This window comes from Halictus rubicundus, chromosome 5, assembly GCF_050948215.1.
Source record: "Halictus rubicundus isolate RS-2024b chromosome 5, iyHalRubi1_principal, whole genome shotgun sequence".
Taxonomy (NCBI): Eukaryota; Metazoa; Arthropoda; class Insecta; order Hymenoptera; family Halictidae; genus Halictus; species Halictus rubicundus.
In genome coordinates, this window is record NC_135153.1 from 6,089,130 (window position 1) to 6,103,357 (window position 14,228).

Below are 14,228 nucleotides of genomic sequence, written 5' to 3' on the forward strand. Positions count from 1 at the left end.
TGGGAAAAAGCCGCCTCGACGGGAGAATTATGCAGATGCCTCGAGAGATTTCGCGGAAAATTCTTCGACGTGATTTGTTAACCTACTTCGCCTTTTTCTTCAACCTTCGAAATTCATTTTTCAACTCGTACTTCCCGATTTCGCCCAGCTTTGAGGCCCGCTGGACGTATGCGCCCAAGGAAATATTTCTCCATATGTTAGGGGTGCTCATAAGTAATCAATTATTTGCAAAGAATTTGTTTTGCCTTTAGTTCTGTACCGATCGTTGAAGAGGAAACACGTATTCTTTTACAGTTTTCGGTAAAGCAGCCTGTGTTCAAAATATTCTAAGAAGTATAACATTTTTTTACAACCCTGTAATAAAATGGCGGCGTCCGTACCTTCCGAGGATCATATTCGTCATTGCATACTTTTCCATTTTCATGCGGGATTTAATGCAACGGCAACAACAAAGAAAATTTGCGATGTTCATGGAGATGTATTGAAGGTCAACAAGTGTCAACGTTGGTTCAGAAGGTTTGCTGTTGGTGATTATGATCTCTCTGACAGGCCTCGAAGTGGACGACCAGTTGAATTTGATAATGACACCCTAAAATCTCTAGTGGAAGCTGATCCAAAATTAAGTGTACAAGAATTATCGAGAAGCCTTGGGTCCACATGGTCAACTATACAAAGGTACCTACACGAAATGGGAAAGGCATATAGGCAAGGAATATGGGTACCGCATCAATTATCTGAGACCAACAAGAATATTCGTCGATCAATTTGCACTTGATTGCTATCCAGATTTCGTAGAGATCCATTTCTTAGCAGCATCGTTACCGGAGATGAAAAATGGATTCTTTATGATAACATAAAGCGTTCGAAGCAATGGGTTTCTGCAAATTAAACCGCAATATCAACCCCTAAACCTAGCTTATCACTTAGAAAGGTATTACTGTGCATTTAGTAGGACTATCGTGGCATAATTCACTTTGAGTTGTTGAAACCTGGAGAAACAGTTACTGCTGAGTTGTATTGTCAGCAATTACAACGGCTGTATTCAGAACTGTTGCAAAAGAGGGCATCTTTAGTCCAGAGAAAAGGTGTAATACTGCAAATTGACAATGCCCGGCCCCATACAGCGGAACTCACTCAGGAAAAAATCAAAGAATTGCAATGGGAAGTTTTACCGCACCCCCTGTACTCAACGATACTTCTCCCTCTGACTATCATCTTTTCAGATCTCTGAAGCATTATTTAAGAAATAAAACATTCACTTCTGTAGAAGATGTAAGGAGGCATCTTGAGTCATATTTTGCTACACGAACCCTGGATTTCTGTAAGAGTGGGATTGAAAATTTCCAGGAAAGATGGCAAACTGTCCTTGATAATGATGAAGATTATATAATAAATTAAGGAATAAAAGCTTGAATTTACTACAAAGTTTCTTTTAGATTTGAAAATAGTTGATTACTTATGGGCCCCCTTAATATGTCGCATATAATATGTATACCTCGTGAGGGGCCACGAGGCTTGAGAGACCTCGGACGCCGAGAAGTGTATAAGACATAGTATCTCCTGAACGATATATGTCACTGGCAAGACCCGTGTTGTTGACATACATCGAGAATTCACTGTAAGTCTAAGAATAATATTAACTTTGTTTATCGAAGGGGACGAACGTGCTAACATTTCGCGACGAGTAGAAAGGAATTGGAGGGCTAATTGACACTATTTCGGTGGCTGTCGGCGATCGCCAAATTGCATGGCCCATTGGATTATCGTCGTTACTTCGTTCATGGAATTTCGAAGCGGAGATTAGTCCCGTGGAACGCTTGATGGTGGCAATTAAAGTCACCGAGTGGACTTAATCTTCCGCTGGGTTCCTTCGATCAATGCTGCGAATATCACCGACGCGGCTGATAACTTCTGGCTCGCGTGCGATATTGCTAATTCACGAGCACGAATGACTCGCCTGATTAGAGATTGGCCAATTTGCGCGGTGACGAGATACGAGAATCTAGAAAAAATCAAGAAATATTCATTTTTACGGGGATTTTCAATTTTTTTAAACATGTTCGCCCAATCCGAAAAATCCAAAAAAATACACGCTAATAACCATAATAAGACTCAACTACCACAATAATATAATCGCGGTCATCCGATAACTCCGATATAAAATTTCAAGTTACTGCAATTTTTGAAAAATCGAACTTACGGTGAAAAGTTCGGAAAAAATTCACGGTTGTCTGTGCCGTTAGATGGAACGTCCACTTTTTTCGTAATTTTTTGTTCAACAGAGTCGGAGCATTCGTTAAACATTATTCCGTTAATGTCATATTTTCGATTCGAAACGAATTCTGCTTCGCCGCTTTCCAGCGCGATATTATTTCCCGTTTGAAATATATAAATGTAAAAGCGGGGAGAATCGGCGGCGATAGAAAACGCGGTGCGTACGATGACGAGGCGAATGGCAGCATCGTGAGTAATGATGTTTGAGGAAGAGTCGCGGGATTGGCAAAACGGAGTAAAAGGCCGGGGCACACTTTTAAAATCCGGGGTGCCTACTTTCTGCAACCACTAGAAGTCACTCGGGCTGCAGAGCACTCGTACTACATCGGCTCTCCCGTGTTTTTTCTCCTCCATTTTTCTTGACCCCTGTCACCCTCCCTCCCGCCGCCCCAAGATAGAGAAGATCACTCGACGTGAAAATTTCTCGAATGAAAAAAGATACCTCCGTTAATCTCGCCCGGTTGTTTGCAAAAGGCCCGGCGATGGGCGGGTCAAGTATGACCAAGGACTATCTTGTCTCTCTCGCGATGGCAAATATTGATGCGTTTCGTTATGGCGACGCCATAACAGGGGATATTGTCGAAGCGTTCCGCGCGTTCGTTGTTTCGCTTTCAACCATGTTGTTCCGCATGGAAATTCAAGAGGCCCTCGCTTTGTCGGTTTTCCCGTCGCGTTTAATTTGCGAACGGTACACAATCTCTCCGAACCTTAAACGATTGCACCTGAAGTCTCGAGGACCTGACTACAGTAAAGTCTCGATCTAAGCCGAACGGAGCCACACGATCTTAGTTCGCCTATCCTTTCCACGGGGGGGGGGGGGCATACCGCGCGAGGGATATGCAAAGAGTGGACAGAAAATAAATTGGATTTTTTTGAAGCTTTTACTGCTATTGTTTTCACACGACATGCGAAACAAGCATTTTCCCTGTGTACGATAGCTTTTCCATTATGTATTTTTTTTTTGTCGACGGGCCGTATATAAACCACGCGAAACGAGGAACCAGTGTATTTGTTTTTAAAGGACGCTTTGCGAACGAAAGTACGAAACAGCCTCGAATAACGCACTGCTCGAATTGCGTGAAAAAATCCGGCGGAAAGCGTGGAGAATCGTAGAACTAGATCCATAGAATTTTGTGATACAGCAGTCTGGAATAACACGGTTTTTGCAATAATCCGTTTATTCGGATCAAAGAACGAGTCGGTGATCGATGTAACCTTTATGTCGATCTCGATGGGTAACATTGTAGAACAGCCAAAAGTACACAAGAAATAACATCTTTTTGAAAGAAAAATAATATAATTTAAATAAAGAATTTCACCTGAAACATCAAATAATTGTGACATCCGCGCGATTCGTTCTTGGAAATTCCGAAAGTTGATATTTAAACTTAAATTGCGGCGAAAGCATCTCGAAGTATCTCATGAAATTTTGCACAAAGCTAGATCCATGTTGTAACTTGCCAAAACGATTAGTTCCAGATCGAAGCTATTCAAAGGATTTTTTGTATTCCTCCACAAATAAAAAATAAGCGTAACGCAAAGGGGCTTCAGGTTAGTCCATACTACTTAATGTTAAACAACTTTTTTTTTTAAATTTTTTTGCCAGTTAATAGTTGAAGTCATTTGCAATAACCCATATGATTTGCAGACCCCCAAGTATTCAATTATAGGCGGAGTAAATACATAACTATCGCACTGAAAATTGATGAATTCCCAGGAGCGAAGAAATGGTTATTCACCATGCGTATATCTCCGTAAAAAAAATTTTTTTTCAAAAATCTGGCTTTGACACATCATGCGCGCACTATTAGGCTATACAAAAATAACTTTTTTTTGTTATAAAAATCGAAAATTTATAAAATGGAATTTTTGCCGCCTTGGCACCACTGTGCGTCGTTGTGTCTTTCCGTATAAATATTCCGGTCGCAATGAAATTTTCAAAGTCCGTGTCGTGTAGCATTTCCCGGCGTGTTCGATCATGAACGATTAACCCTGCACAAGGGTGCTCTTGTGTTCGCCGTGGACGAGGCAGCTGGAACATCGCCAAGACTTCAACAGTCTCATTCAGGTCGAGCTGCCTGGGGGATATGTACCACGTTCAATAACAAGTTGCCGACGTTGCCGTGGAGAGATTCTAATTTTTCCTAGCCGGGAAAGGCCAGAAGACGACGGACACCATCCCCTCGGCCGTTCCGCGTGTGTGCCGGTACACCAGCCTACCGCTTCGAGGCTCCAAGACGCACACGAGGATGCACTTAGGCCAGCCTCGCGCCGAGAACAATGCGGCCCACTGTGTTGCGAACACACGCGGCCCTGATGTAACTTCTTCCGAAACTACGGTTTTCTCCTTCTGACTAGCTCTGAAGTTGAAACTCCTGCACTCCGCTACGACGCGAGAAATCCTACGACATTTTAATTAGCCCTCCGCGGAGCTGGATCCAAGAGACAATCCTCGTTCTTGATGAGCTCTTCTATGGCCTTGCGTCACTGTTTACCGTGGACTACGCTAGCTCTAGATCTTAAAAATACACGTCGATTGTGGATAGCAGAAATTAATCATTTTCTCTTTAACTATTGTGGGACTTTGGGGGGGGGGGGGGGGCATAAATAGTCTTGAAATTCAAGAGGCGTCTTTTTTGGTTGAATTCTTATTTTTTTCAATTTTCTAATAATTCAGAAAAGTAAGACAGTGGGGGCTCTTTACAGAATGCAATATTTTTTCCCTTAAGGATAATTAAGTTTGAATATTTGTAAAAATTCAATAAATGGAGGTGAAAAAATTGTACGCTACTAACTTTTGGTACGCCAGATTGAGAATTGTGTCCCCACTCTAACATCCCCTTCCGCCGCGACCCGATCACGTGACGCGTTTCTCCGTCCTGCGTGAGTCACAATGTCACGTGACTAATCCGGTACCGGCAGAGAGGGGGCAACTTTTTCCCCTCGATTCGCGCTCCCTCCCCTCATCTGGCGACACTGTGACAGACAGTATCGTACAACGTGGCCATTTTGTAATTTTAAATATGAAAGTCAAGTTGTTGCTTAACAATTACGAGAGGAAAACATTTCTAGTTTTATTATTAATTTTAATGGTTTTTTTTTTATAAATTATCTAGTGTCACCGTACACCCCCCCCCCCCCCCAGTTTGGTATTCGGTAATAGCTACAACTGTCCGGAGAAAACTGTGCTCGAGAAATGGAAAATACGCGCGGCCGCGTATGCGAGGACGACTGCCTCAGATTCGACTTGAGTGCTCCCGTTAGTTGGGTAACGGAAAATGAATTATGAAATCATGAGAACTGTATATTTCATGAAAATTCGTTCGTGAAACTCCCGGAGTGCAATTTTAAATCGAACACATTTGCTCGGATCACGCATCCTTAAGCAGCTTGAAACATTTATGAGGCCTATCTTATTCGATCGTGAAAGAAATCACAGCGACCAATGGGAAAGACAAAGATTTACGTCAGAGGGACATACATACACATGCTTGAATATTTGATCGGAAAGTCATGGTCATGTTGCCCGTTGTTAACAATAAACTCGTCTGTTTAATAGTTAACAGTAAACTTATTTATTAGCAATAAGCCCATTGTTAACAGAAAACTCATTTTTATTTGGGTGCTTTATGCAAAATAAAAATTGTCTACATTAATTTCAAGCTAGAAGAGTTACGGAAACGTTTATTTCTTTTCTTAATTAACAAGCTGAAGATAATACGACAGTATATTTGAATTCTTTATACATATTTTTACTGTTTTGCATTCGATTAATTCATGCTTATCATACGCGTATAAAATCCTCAGTTATGACCGAAACGAGCCAGCAGAGAGTAAAAATGAATTTTAATCGCAGAACTTAATATCCGGAATTTAATCACAGCTAAATCTACTTCGGTTACCTCGAATTCTAACGAAGCGTCACTGTTTCTGTTTCAGGAGACTCATTGCAATGCACACCTCTGGACCGGGCGTACAAGAGTAAAGTGCTGGGACATCATCCGGACTCTGTACCATGGAACCATTTCGACGAACACGCTGTTTGCATGGTATTTTCTCATTTAAACCAATTTCCCATTCTTACTATTAAAAATCTCGATGCCATAAAATTACACTAAAAAATCAGCTAGATATTACTGAACATATTCGAGCAGAAAATGAAAATTTCAATTACCCTTTAGGGGTAGCTTTCCCTCTGAGAAATGATTTCTTTGCATTTTCTGGTATTTAATCCAATTTTCCATTCTTACTATTAAAAATCTCGATGTCATAAAATTACACTAAAAAATCAGCTAGACATTACACAACATATTCGAGCAGAAAATGAAAATTTCAATTACCCTTTAGGGGTAGCTTTCCCTCTGAGAAATGATTTCTTTGCATTTTTTGGTATCTAATCCAATTTTCAATTCTTACTATTAAAAATCTCGATGCCATAAAATTACACTAAAAAATCAGCTAGGAATTACTGAACATATTGGAGCAGAAAATGAAAAATTCTCAATTACCCTTTCGAGGTAGCTTTCCCTCTGAAAAATGATTTCTTTGCATTTTTTGGTATTTAACCCTTTGCACTCGGCGCTATTTGAATTCTAAAACAAAATTTTTCTTCCGCCTTAGAATATTAACATTTTACTCATACGAAACTGATTCGATTTCAATATATAATATTTAAATGTTTAGTAATCTATTAAATAAAAATTTTGTAATGCAACAAATATTTTGTGATATTTTTTCTAATTTCTTCGAAATAGTGCCACAACAATTTTTAGTGGCGCATCAGAATCGCCACTCGAGTGCAAAGGGTTAATCCAATTTTCCATTCTTACTATTAAAAATCTCGATGCCATAAAATTACACTAAAAAATCAGCTAGGTATTACTGAACATATTCGAGCAGAAAATGAAAAATTCAATTACCCTTTAGGGGTAGCTTTCCCTCTGAGAAATGATTTCTTTGCACTTTCTGGTATTTAATCGTTAAAGTTTTGGTAGAAATTTTCGATAAAATTTTTGAATAATCTTATTAACAATTAGCCAAGAAAATGCAAAAAGAAGAGAAATCAATTTTTTCAATGTTCTAGACTAGAAGACCCCGTTGAGGGGTAACCACAAACGTTCCTCTCGCACGAGGTAACGATTGAGGCCAAAGAAGTTGTAATAATTGCAGCGACGAGGATAACGCGAGAGCGGGGTTAATAAAGGTCCGAGGCTCTTCCCTTTGACAGTGGCCCGTTTGAATCACCGGTCAAAGGTCTGAAGTGAATCGATCGGTTCTGGAAAAAGCGATAGGCCAAGTCTTTCGGTATAATTCTCGCGAAGTGAGTCGGGCAAAGCGGGAGATTCTCCGCGATTCTGTGCGATCCTCGGGGGCGATTGTGCGGCATCGTCGCGGTCGCACCCCGTGCAACTAGGTCTTGGTGCTTTCTAGCTCTCTCCCCGTCGCCGCGCCGCGTCGAGGAAATAAAAGTAGACGCACAGAGGAATAGTAGGACGGTTGCGACGAACGGTTGCACAGTGGCGAAACGAGAGTTGTCCCAGTTGTGTGCCGCTGCAAGAAAAAAAAAAAAAAAAAAGAAAAACCGCGCGAACGCGCCCGGGAAATGAAAAGGCGCGTTCCGCGGAACGTATCCCGCCGGTGTGTGTATATATGTGTCATACATATCTCATCGGATATTCAATCTTTCAGCTTTGCCTGCCGAGCGGCCTCAGGTTCCGTACCCAGAAACACTCGGTGGAGCCTATGTTCCACTCGTTCGTGCTCACCAAGGAAGATGGCCACCGTACCTACGGGTTCAGCCTTGTTTTCTACGAGGAGTGCCGGAACCGGAAAATATGCGCCGCTATGCAAACCCTGCAGGCGATGCACATCACAGAACTCAGTAGCGGCCAAAACGGTACACCGCCAACGTGAGTTTCCCGAATCGACGTTTGCTCCCCTAAGTCCTCGTCGATGATCGTCCGCCGCTCTTCCATGCTCGCGGAAATCGAAGGAACTCTGTCCAAAATTCAAGATTCTACCGCTCCTGAAGAAAATTATTCGATCGAACATATCGAGCTTACACTAGTTTTCGGAAAAATATTTCACGCGTATTTCTTTTCCATGTCGAAAGGGCGAAACAGGGTGCTTCACCTAACTCGAGCATCTAAAATAAAACATTAGTTAGTTCAGAGGGTCAAATATTATGATAGCTAAAAAGATTTGTTCAAGGTTATATTTTTTGAGATTTCAAGGTCATCGAAGTTATTTTAAATGAAATGATATATTTTTATTATCGCTATATGGTAGCCAAGGTCAAGGCGAATCCAACGACTTGTAATATTATGACCTTCAATGTGACCTTGAGTTTGTTATCATCAACGATTTCGCACCATAAATTTACACTCTATGGAGACTGGTGTACAACTTGTCGAAGGCATTTCGGGTTTTCAGTGCACCAATAATGCATATTATGTGTATTCAGTTGTCCACGGTTAGCAAACAGTAGCTTGGTCGGTAAAGAGAACGTCATAAAAGAAATGTTCATTTCTTTGTATTTGCTGCAATGCCCATGTACAAAAAGCAACACGATTCTCAAAGTCGTTGCCATGAAACTCCTGATGTAAGGAAATATGGTATGGATGAAATTTATGACGTTGCAATATTCGGCAAACACTTGCTTCGGAAATGCCTAAAGAACGTCCAATTTTTCGACGACTTGTAGTAGGATCAGTATTGACTGCTGCCAAGACAAAAGTTTCGGCATCTTCTCCAGTAGCAGGCTTTGATCGTTTTCTTTTCAGTGATTTAATACTCCCCGTTTTATAAAACACTTGAACTATACGATGAAAACTTTGTCGAGAAGAATAATTTCTCTCAGGGTATCTTTCTCCGTACAGTTGAGATGCTTGTACTGAGTTACTTTTAGCCTCGCCATAAACTAAAATCATTTCTGTCTTTTCTGCATCACTGTACACCATCGTTTCAGAGAAGTAACGTTATCTTTCACAATCGGATAATAAATCCGATGAATTTCTTAAACGTACTGATTAGAGTCACCAAAGGAGAAGAATTTGTATCAGTGTTTACAATTTATTGTAAGCGTGTTTACAGTCATTAGTCAAGGTTCAAGAACATTTCTTGAAACCCTAGGGGGATCATGTCATCGTTATTTCACTATTTACATCAAGTGCCCTTTTCAAGTGCACTTTTATGAATTTTTCATACTCAAGGTCACGTGAAGGTCATAATATTACAGGTCGTTGGATTCGTCTTGACCTCGGCTGTCATATAACGATAATAAAAATATATCATTCCATTTAAAAAAACTTCGATGACCTAGAAATCTCAAAAAATATAACCTTGAACAAATTTGTTTTCCTGTGACATTTTTTTATCATAAAAAGCAAGCGAGATATTATAGATGCTCGAGTTAGGTGAAACACCCTGTATACGAATCAATCTTGTAAATAAAAATATAACTCCTAGAATTGCCGTGGAGATCTTGTTATAAAATTTTCCGTTTTGCAGGGTAAGGAAAGGACAAGACGGACACAACACGCGTTCGTTGCCGCGGCACTTCAAGCTATCGGCGCACTCGCCGAGCGCTGCGTTAGGCTACTATGACTCTACCAAAGACAAGTTGCTAGTGACTAAATCGATATCCTTGCTATGCCAGCAGCCTTACCTTCACGCGGCGAAAACGTTCCTCACTAATCTCTACAAGTAAGTAAGCTCCCTGGATCCTCATCATAACTCCGCGACGCCATCGTCGTGGTCGTCGGGTTTCAGAAAATAAAGGATCCTCTCCGAGAGGGTTTTGTCCTCCGGCTGGATTTTAAGATTAATCGGAGGGGCTAACTCGCCGTATTAAATTTCCTCTTTTCCTTTTTTTAAAGTCTCGGAGCCTCTCGGTTTATCTTCCACTACTTACCATGCCTCATAGTCACCTTAATATTTTCCAGCAAGAAAATTCAGATGGCCCTATGAAATTATTTTCCGCTCAGCCAGAATTTATTAACGTTTTACCTCGAGCATCGTGCTCTAATCATTTCACTCGGGATTGTTATGCAGAAGAAAATCATTAAGCTTCCTTTAGGTATAGCTTGCCCATTGAGAAACCTATAAATAGGCTCCTTGTAGGCAAAGTGTTAACAAGCTGAACCTTGGAGCCAAGCAAAATCTCTGCTGAGAAATAGTGTTTTCAACAAACTAGAAATAACTCTGCAAATTCAATTGCAAGTGATTCTTTGAAAATTCTTTTTTTAATACCGGTGCCGTACTGAAATTTTTATGCTAATATTTTCAAAGTATTTCAAACATCAGTTTGCGGTTATTTCGAGTTTTGCTTGGAAGCAAATTTTAATGAAATCAAAAATTATTTGAAAAATAATGTATTCGATTTAAAGACCAAATGAAAATTTTTCTGTTATTTATAAAATAGAGTAAAAAAAATGATGTGTCTAAATACTTTTGCTGTGTCCTTCAAAAGTTTCATCAAGGTCGCTTCGAGGTCTGAGTTTAGCTACCGTTCCAAAAAATTGAGAAAGCTGTTCTAACGCGACAACTGTACTCATTTCAGATGTGTTCCTAGACACCCAGGGCCCGGTCTTAGCTTAGAGTCCTACGTGTACAATCTCCTCTACAACGTGCCGGTACCATTGCCGGGGAAGTCGCTCAAGTTCTTCGTCCCGAACGACGAGCCGGCGAAACCGCCGTTGGAGCTGGTGATACATCAACCGACACCGCTGCAGGAGTTACCGATGCTAGATTACCCTTTGAAAGACGTTTTCACGTGGCTCGGCGCGGATTGCGTGATCCAGTTGTTCACCTGTGTCCTGTTGGAGAACCAAGTGTTGCTTAGGAGCTCGGATTTCCACAAACTGATGGTGGTGTCCGAGTGCATCACCGCGCTACTCTTCCCGTTTTCGTGGCAGCACGTCTACGTGCCCATATTGCCCGCCAGTTTGCATCATTTCTTGGACGCGCCGGTGCCGTTCATAATGGGCCTGCACGTTCAGAACGAGGGCGGTGTGCTGAAAATTGCCAGCGAAGTGAGTGCTTAGGCTTTCCAACCAATTCGTTTAATACCTCTAGCCCTGTGGACGTGGGAGTTTCGACACGCCAATTAGAATTCATCCCGTTCTACTCTTTATCGCGCTGTCCATGTCGCAGTGACTGGCGGTAATGTTCGGACACTGTTTAAAAGAGGCTAACTCTTTTAACACTCCAGCCGCGGGCAACTCACATTTCACTTATTTTATAATACAATATATTCTATCACCCCCTCCACGGTTGCACCATCAATACCGGGACACCCTGTATATGACACCGACACATGCCTACCAAACACAGTTTTCTAATTTTCAACACAGACCAGGATAAAAAAGTCGTGAACAACAATTTTTGAAATTTTCTTCAGGATTCCAACTAGTTGCAATTGTTTCAAATTTTTGTTCGCGTCAGCTAGTATATGTACTTCTTCTAACTTTTCAAAACGGTCAAAGTCGTTTGGTTCAATCTCAGAAACCTAATTGCATTCCCAAGGCAATTGTGACACATCTATGCCTTGCGAGAACAGTTTTCAAACTGTTCGGAAATTAAAAATGTAAGAGGAATAGAAATTACAAACCAAATTTACTTTTGACATTGTTGTGAACATTGCAATATATTAATTGTAAGATATTTGGCGGTTCTAGGCTCCCAAGGGCGTCCTATTTTTGAGATTGCTTTACACTCTTGTTTTCCGGTTGCAGGCAAACCTTTGTTATGTAGATATAGATAAACAGAGTACCCAATTTCCGGAGGAATTACCTGTGTTTCCTCACAAGATACAATTTATTGCCGAGATTAGAGCTCTCCTAAACAAGTACAAAGTACCATACTCAGGAAAGTAAGTCAAACGACGATTATTCCCCTCATAGAAAACCTATTTGATCGAGGTAAAATATCGAATTTACTTCTAGGACTGACAACATGGTCATCAATCATTACAATGGCGACATCATGACTAGTAGTTTGACGCTTCCTGGTTCTGGATTTCATCTTCCGCGTAGGAAACACTCGTTGCATGATGTCCTCGATTGGGATCGACCCGAATCAACACCGCCGTCTGATACTTTGCAGAGAATAGTCGATATCGTTAAACGAACAGGTAAACATATACAGTGGAAAGCAACTTTTACTATTTTCTTTGTAATTGACTGCAGCTAATTTGCAGCTGAATTAAACAATTGTATATATTTGTTTTCATTGTTCACATAGGAGTGAATGTGGACGACATTGAGTCAATAGAAGACAACGTGAAGGAGAGGGTACTAACGCCGCAGGAGGAGTATCAGGAGACGCTTATGTTTAATAATGCCATTAGGGAGATTTTTCTGAATCGTTTTGTACAGATTTTTTCTAGTTATGAACACTTTGTTATCCAACCAAGCCAGGTATGGACCAGAATTTTACACAGTGTCCTGTTTAAATCAGTCTGTCAAGCCTTCTTAACGTAATCACATTTTTTCGAATGTATTGAATGCATCATTCAACAGAGGGATTGATTTAAACAGGACACCCAGTATACTTAATTCGTCCACTGCAATTACATTGTAAGAGTAAAACGAACATACTTTCGGAACGCAGGACAAAGACGAATGGTTGAATAATAGGGACAGTATGCACGTTTTTGATAAGGCCACATTTTTATCTGACCAGCCCACGCAGCATTTACCATTCCTGTCTAGATTCCTAGAGACGCAAATGTTCGCGTCTCTGGTAGACAGTAAAGTTATGTCAACGTGGAGCGAACTTGACTTTAACATACGAGTTTTCGATCAAAGAATATCTAATCTGAGGTCGGTGTAATACAATCTCTTGAAAACAATGTAGAATAGTTTCTCCAACGTAATTGCGGTTATTGCAGGAAGAAAGTTGGCGAAGCCATAGTGAGATCAACGCGCTATGAGCCCTGCACAAGCATAGAAGAGTCGCAGAAGGTGTTGGAGCAGAGATTGACGAATGTGGACTTCGAAACAAATCCGCCCACTGAGATTCTTCCTCACAGAGCAGCGTATTTTCGAAGTTTCCCCTTGTTAGACTGCGTTGCGTTGAATAAAGAACCGGCTCAAAGGTATACGTCACACGCAAAAGTACTCTGACATACTATCGAAAACAACATACTAACATTTACTATCTTCTTTCCTGCTGCATGCGTAGCATACTTCGGTAAGAATTTGTCTAACATTGTGCACGTACACTTTGTGTTATAATACAAAATCGATTTTTTGACCCCGCTAGATGTAGCCCTTTAAGTCGACAATATTGTAGATTCAGTTACAAGAACCACCCTTCCCTTTTTCAGTTGTTCTCAAGACATTTTCTAAAGCCCGTTTGTGTTGCCTATTAATCTTTATTTTTAATTTTACTAATTTTCCCCTCGTTATAACAGCAGTCGGAGGGGACAGACTCAATGGAAGTATAAAATGAAATCCATGGAAGCAAACGGGAAACCACCTGCACCGCAAGAGACTCAGTCACCAAGGCCGCAAACTAAATTCTCAGCAGACATAAGTCCAGCGTTGATAGCGCAAGCGAATTGGACATTCGTTGAAAAATTGCTCAAGGTATCTAGAAAGCAAATCATTATGCTCTCAAATTTCGTAGAATGTTAAAGACCATTTTATGTCTTGCTGAAGGATTGTAAATCGAAGACAAAGAGGATGTTAGTTGAGAAAATTGGTTCCGAAGCTGTCGCATTGGGCCACGGAGGAGAGTCTTTGTCCGATGTAGAAGAGAATACTCTGGTTGCTAGTCTTTGCGATCTCTTGGAACGAGTTTGGAGCCATGGATTGCAAAATAAGCAAGGGAAAAGTGCTCTCTGGTCGCATCTCACCATGTACCAAGAACTGGAAGAGTGTAACGACACGACTAAAACCATAGATCCTAATTTCCTCTCTCCTGGTGAGTTGATATGTACCTGTGGACCC

At 40.9% G+C, this 14,228-nt stretch overlaps 1 protein-coding gene across 5 annotated transcripts in view; it reads left to right on the plus strand.

Moving 5' to 3' along the window:
- Positions 1-14,228, plus strand: part of Pns (DENN domain containing pinstripe) — a 35,104-nt gene that overhangs the window by 15,957 nt on the left and 4,919 nt on the right. For all 5 annotated transcript variants that reach the window (XR_013082264.1, XR_013082265.1, XM_076787710.1 and 2 more), the window contains exons 2-12: positions 6,214-6,323; positions 7,963-8,183; positions 9,784-9,978; positions 10,835-11,306; positions 12,009-12,145; positions 12,219-12,406; positions 12,517-12,692; positions 12,886-13,097; positions 13,166-13,372; positions 13,691-13,865; positions 13,938-14,202. Coding sequence is in view for 3 of the 5 variants with exons in the window: in XM_076787710.1 (XP_076643825.1) it covers positions 6,214-6,323; positions 7,963-8,183; positions 9,784-9,978; positions 10,835-11,306; positions 12,009-12,145; positions 12,219-12,406; positions 12,517-12,692; positions 12,886-13,097; positions 13,166-13,372; positions 13,691-13,865; positions 13,938-14,202 (2,358 nt within the window). In the remaining 2 variants the exon portion in view is untranslated. The remainder of the gene's footprint in view (positions 1-6,213; positions 6,324-7,962; positions 8,184-9,783; positions 9,979-10,834; positions 11,307-12,008; positions 12,146-12,218; positions 12,407-12,516; positions 12,693-12,885; positions 13,098-13,165; positions 13,373-13,690; positions 13,866-13,937; positions 14,203-14,228) is intronic.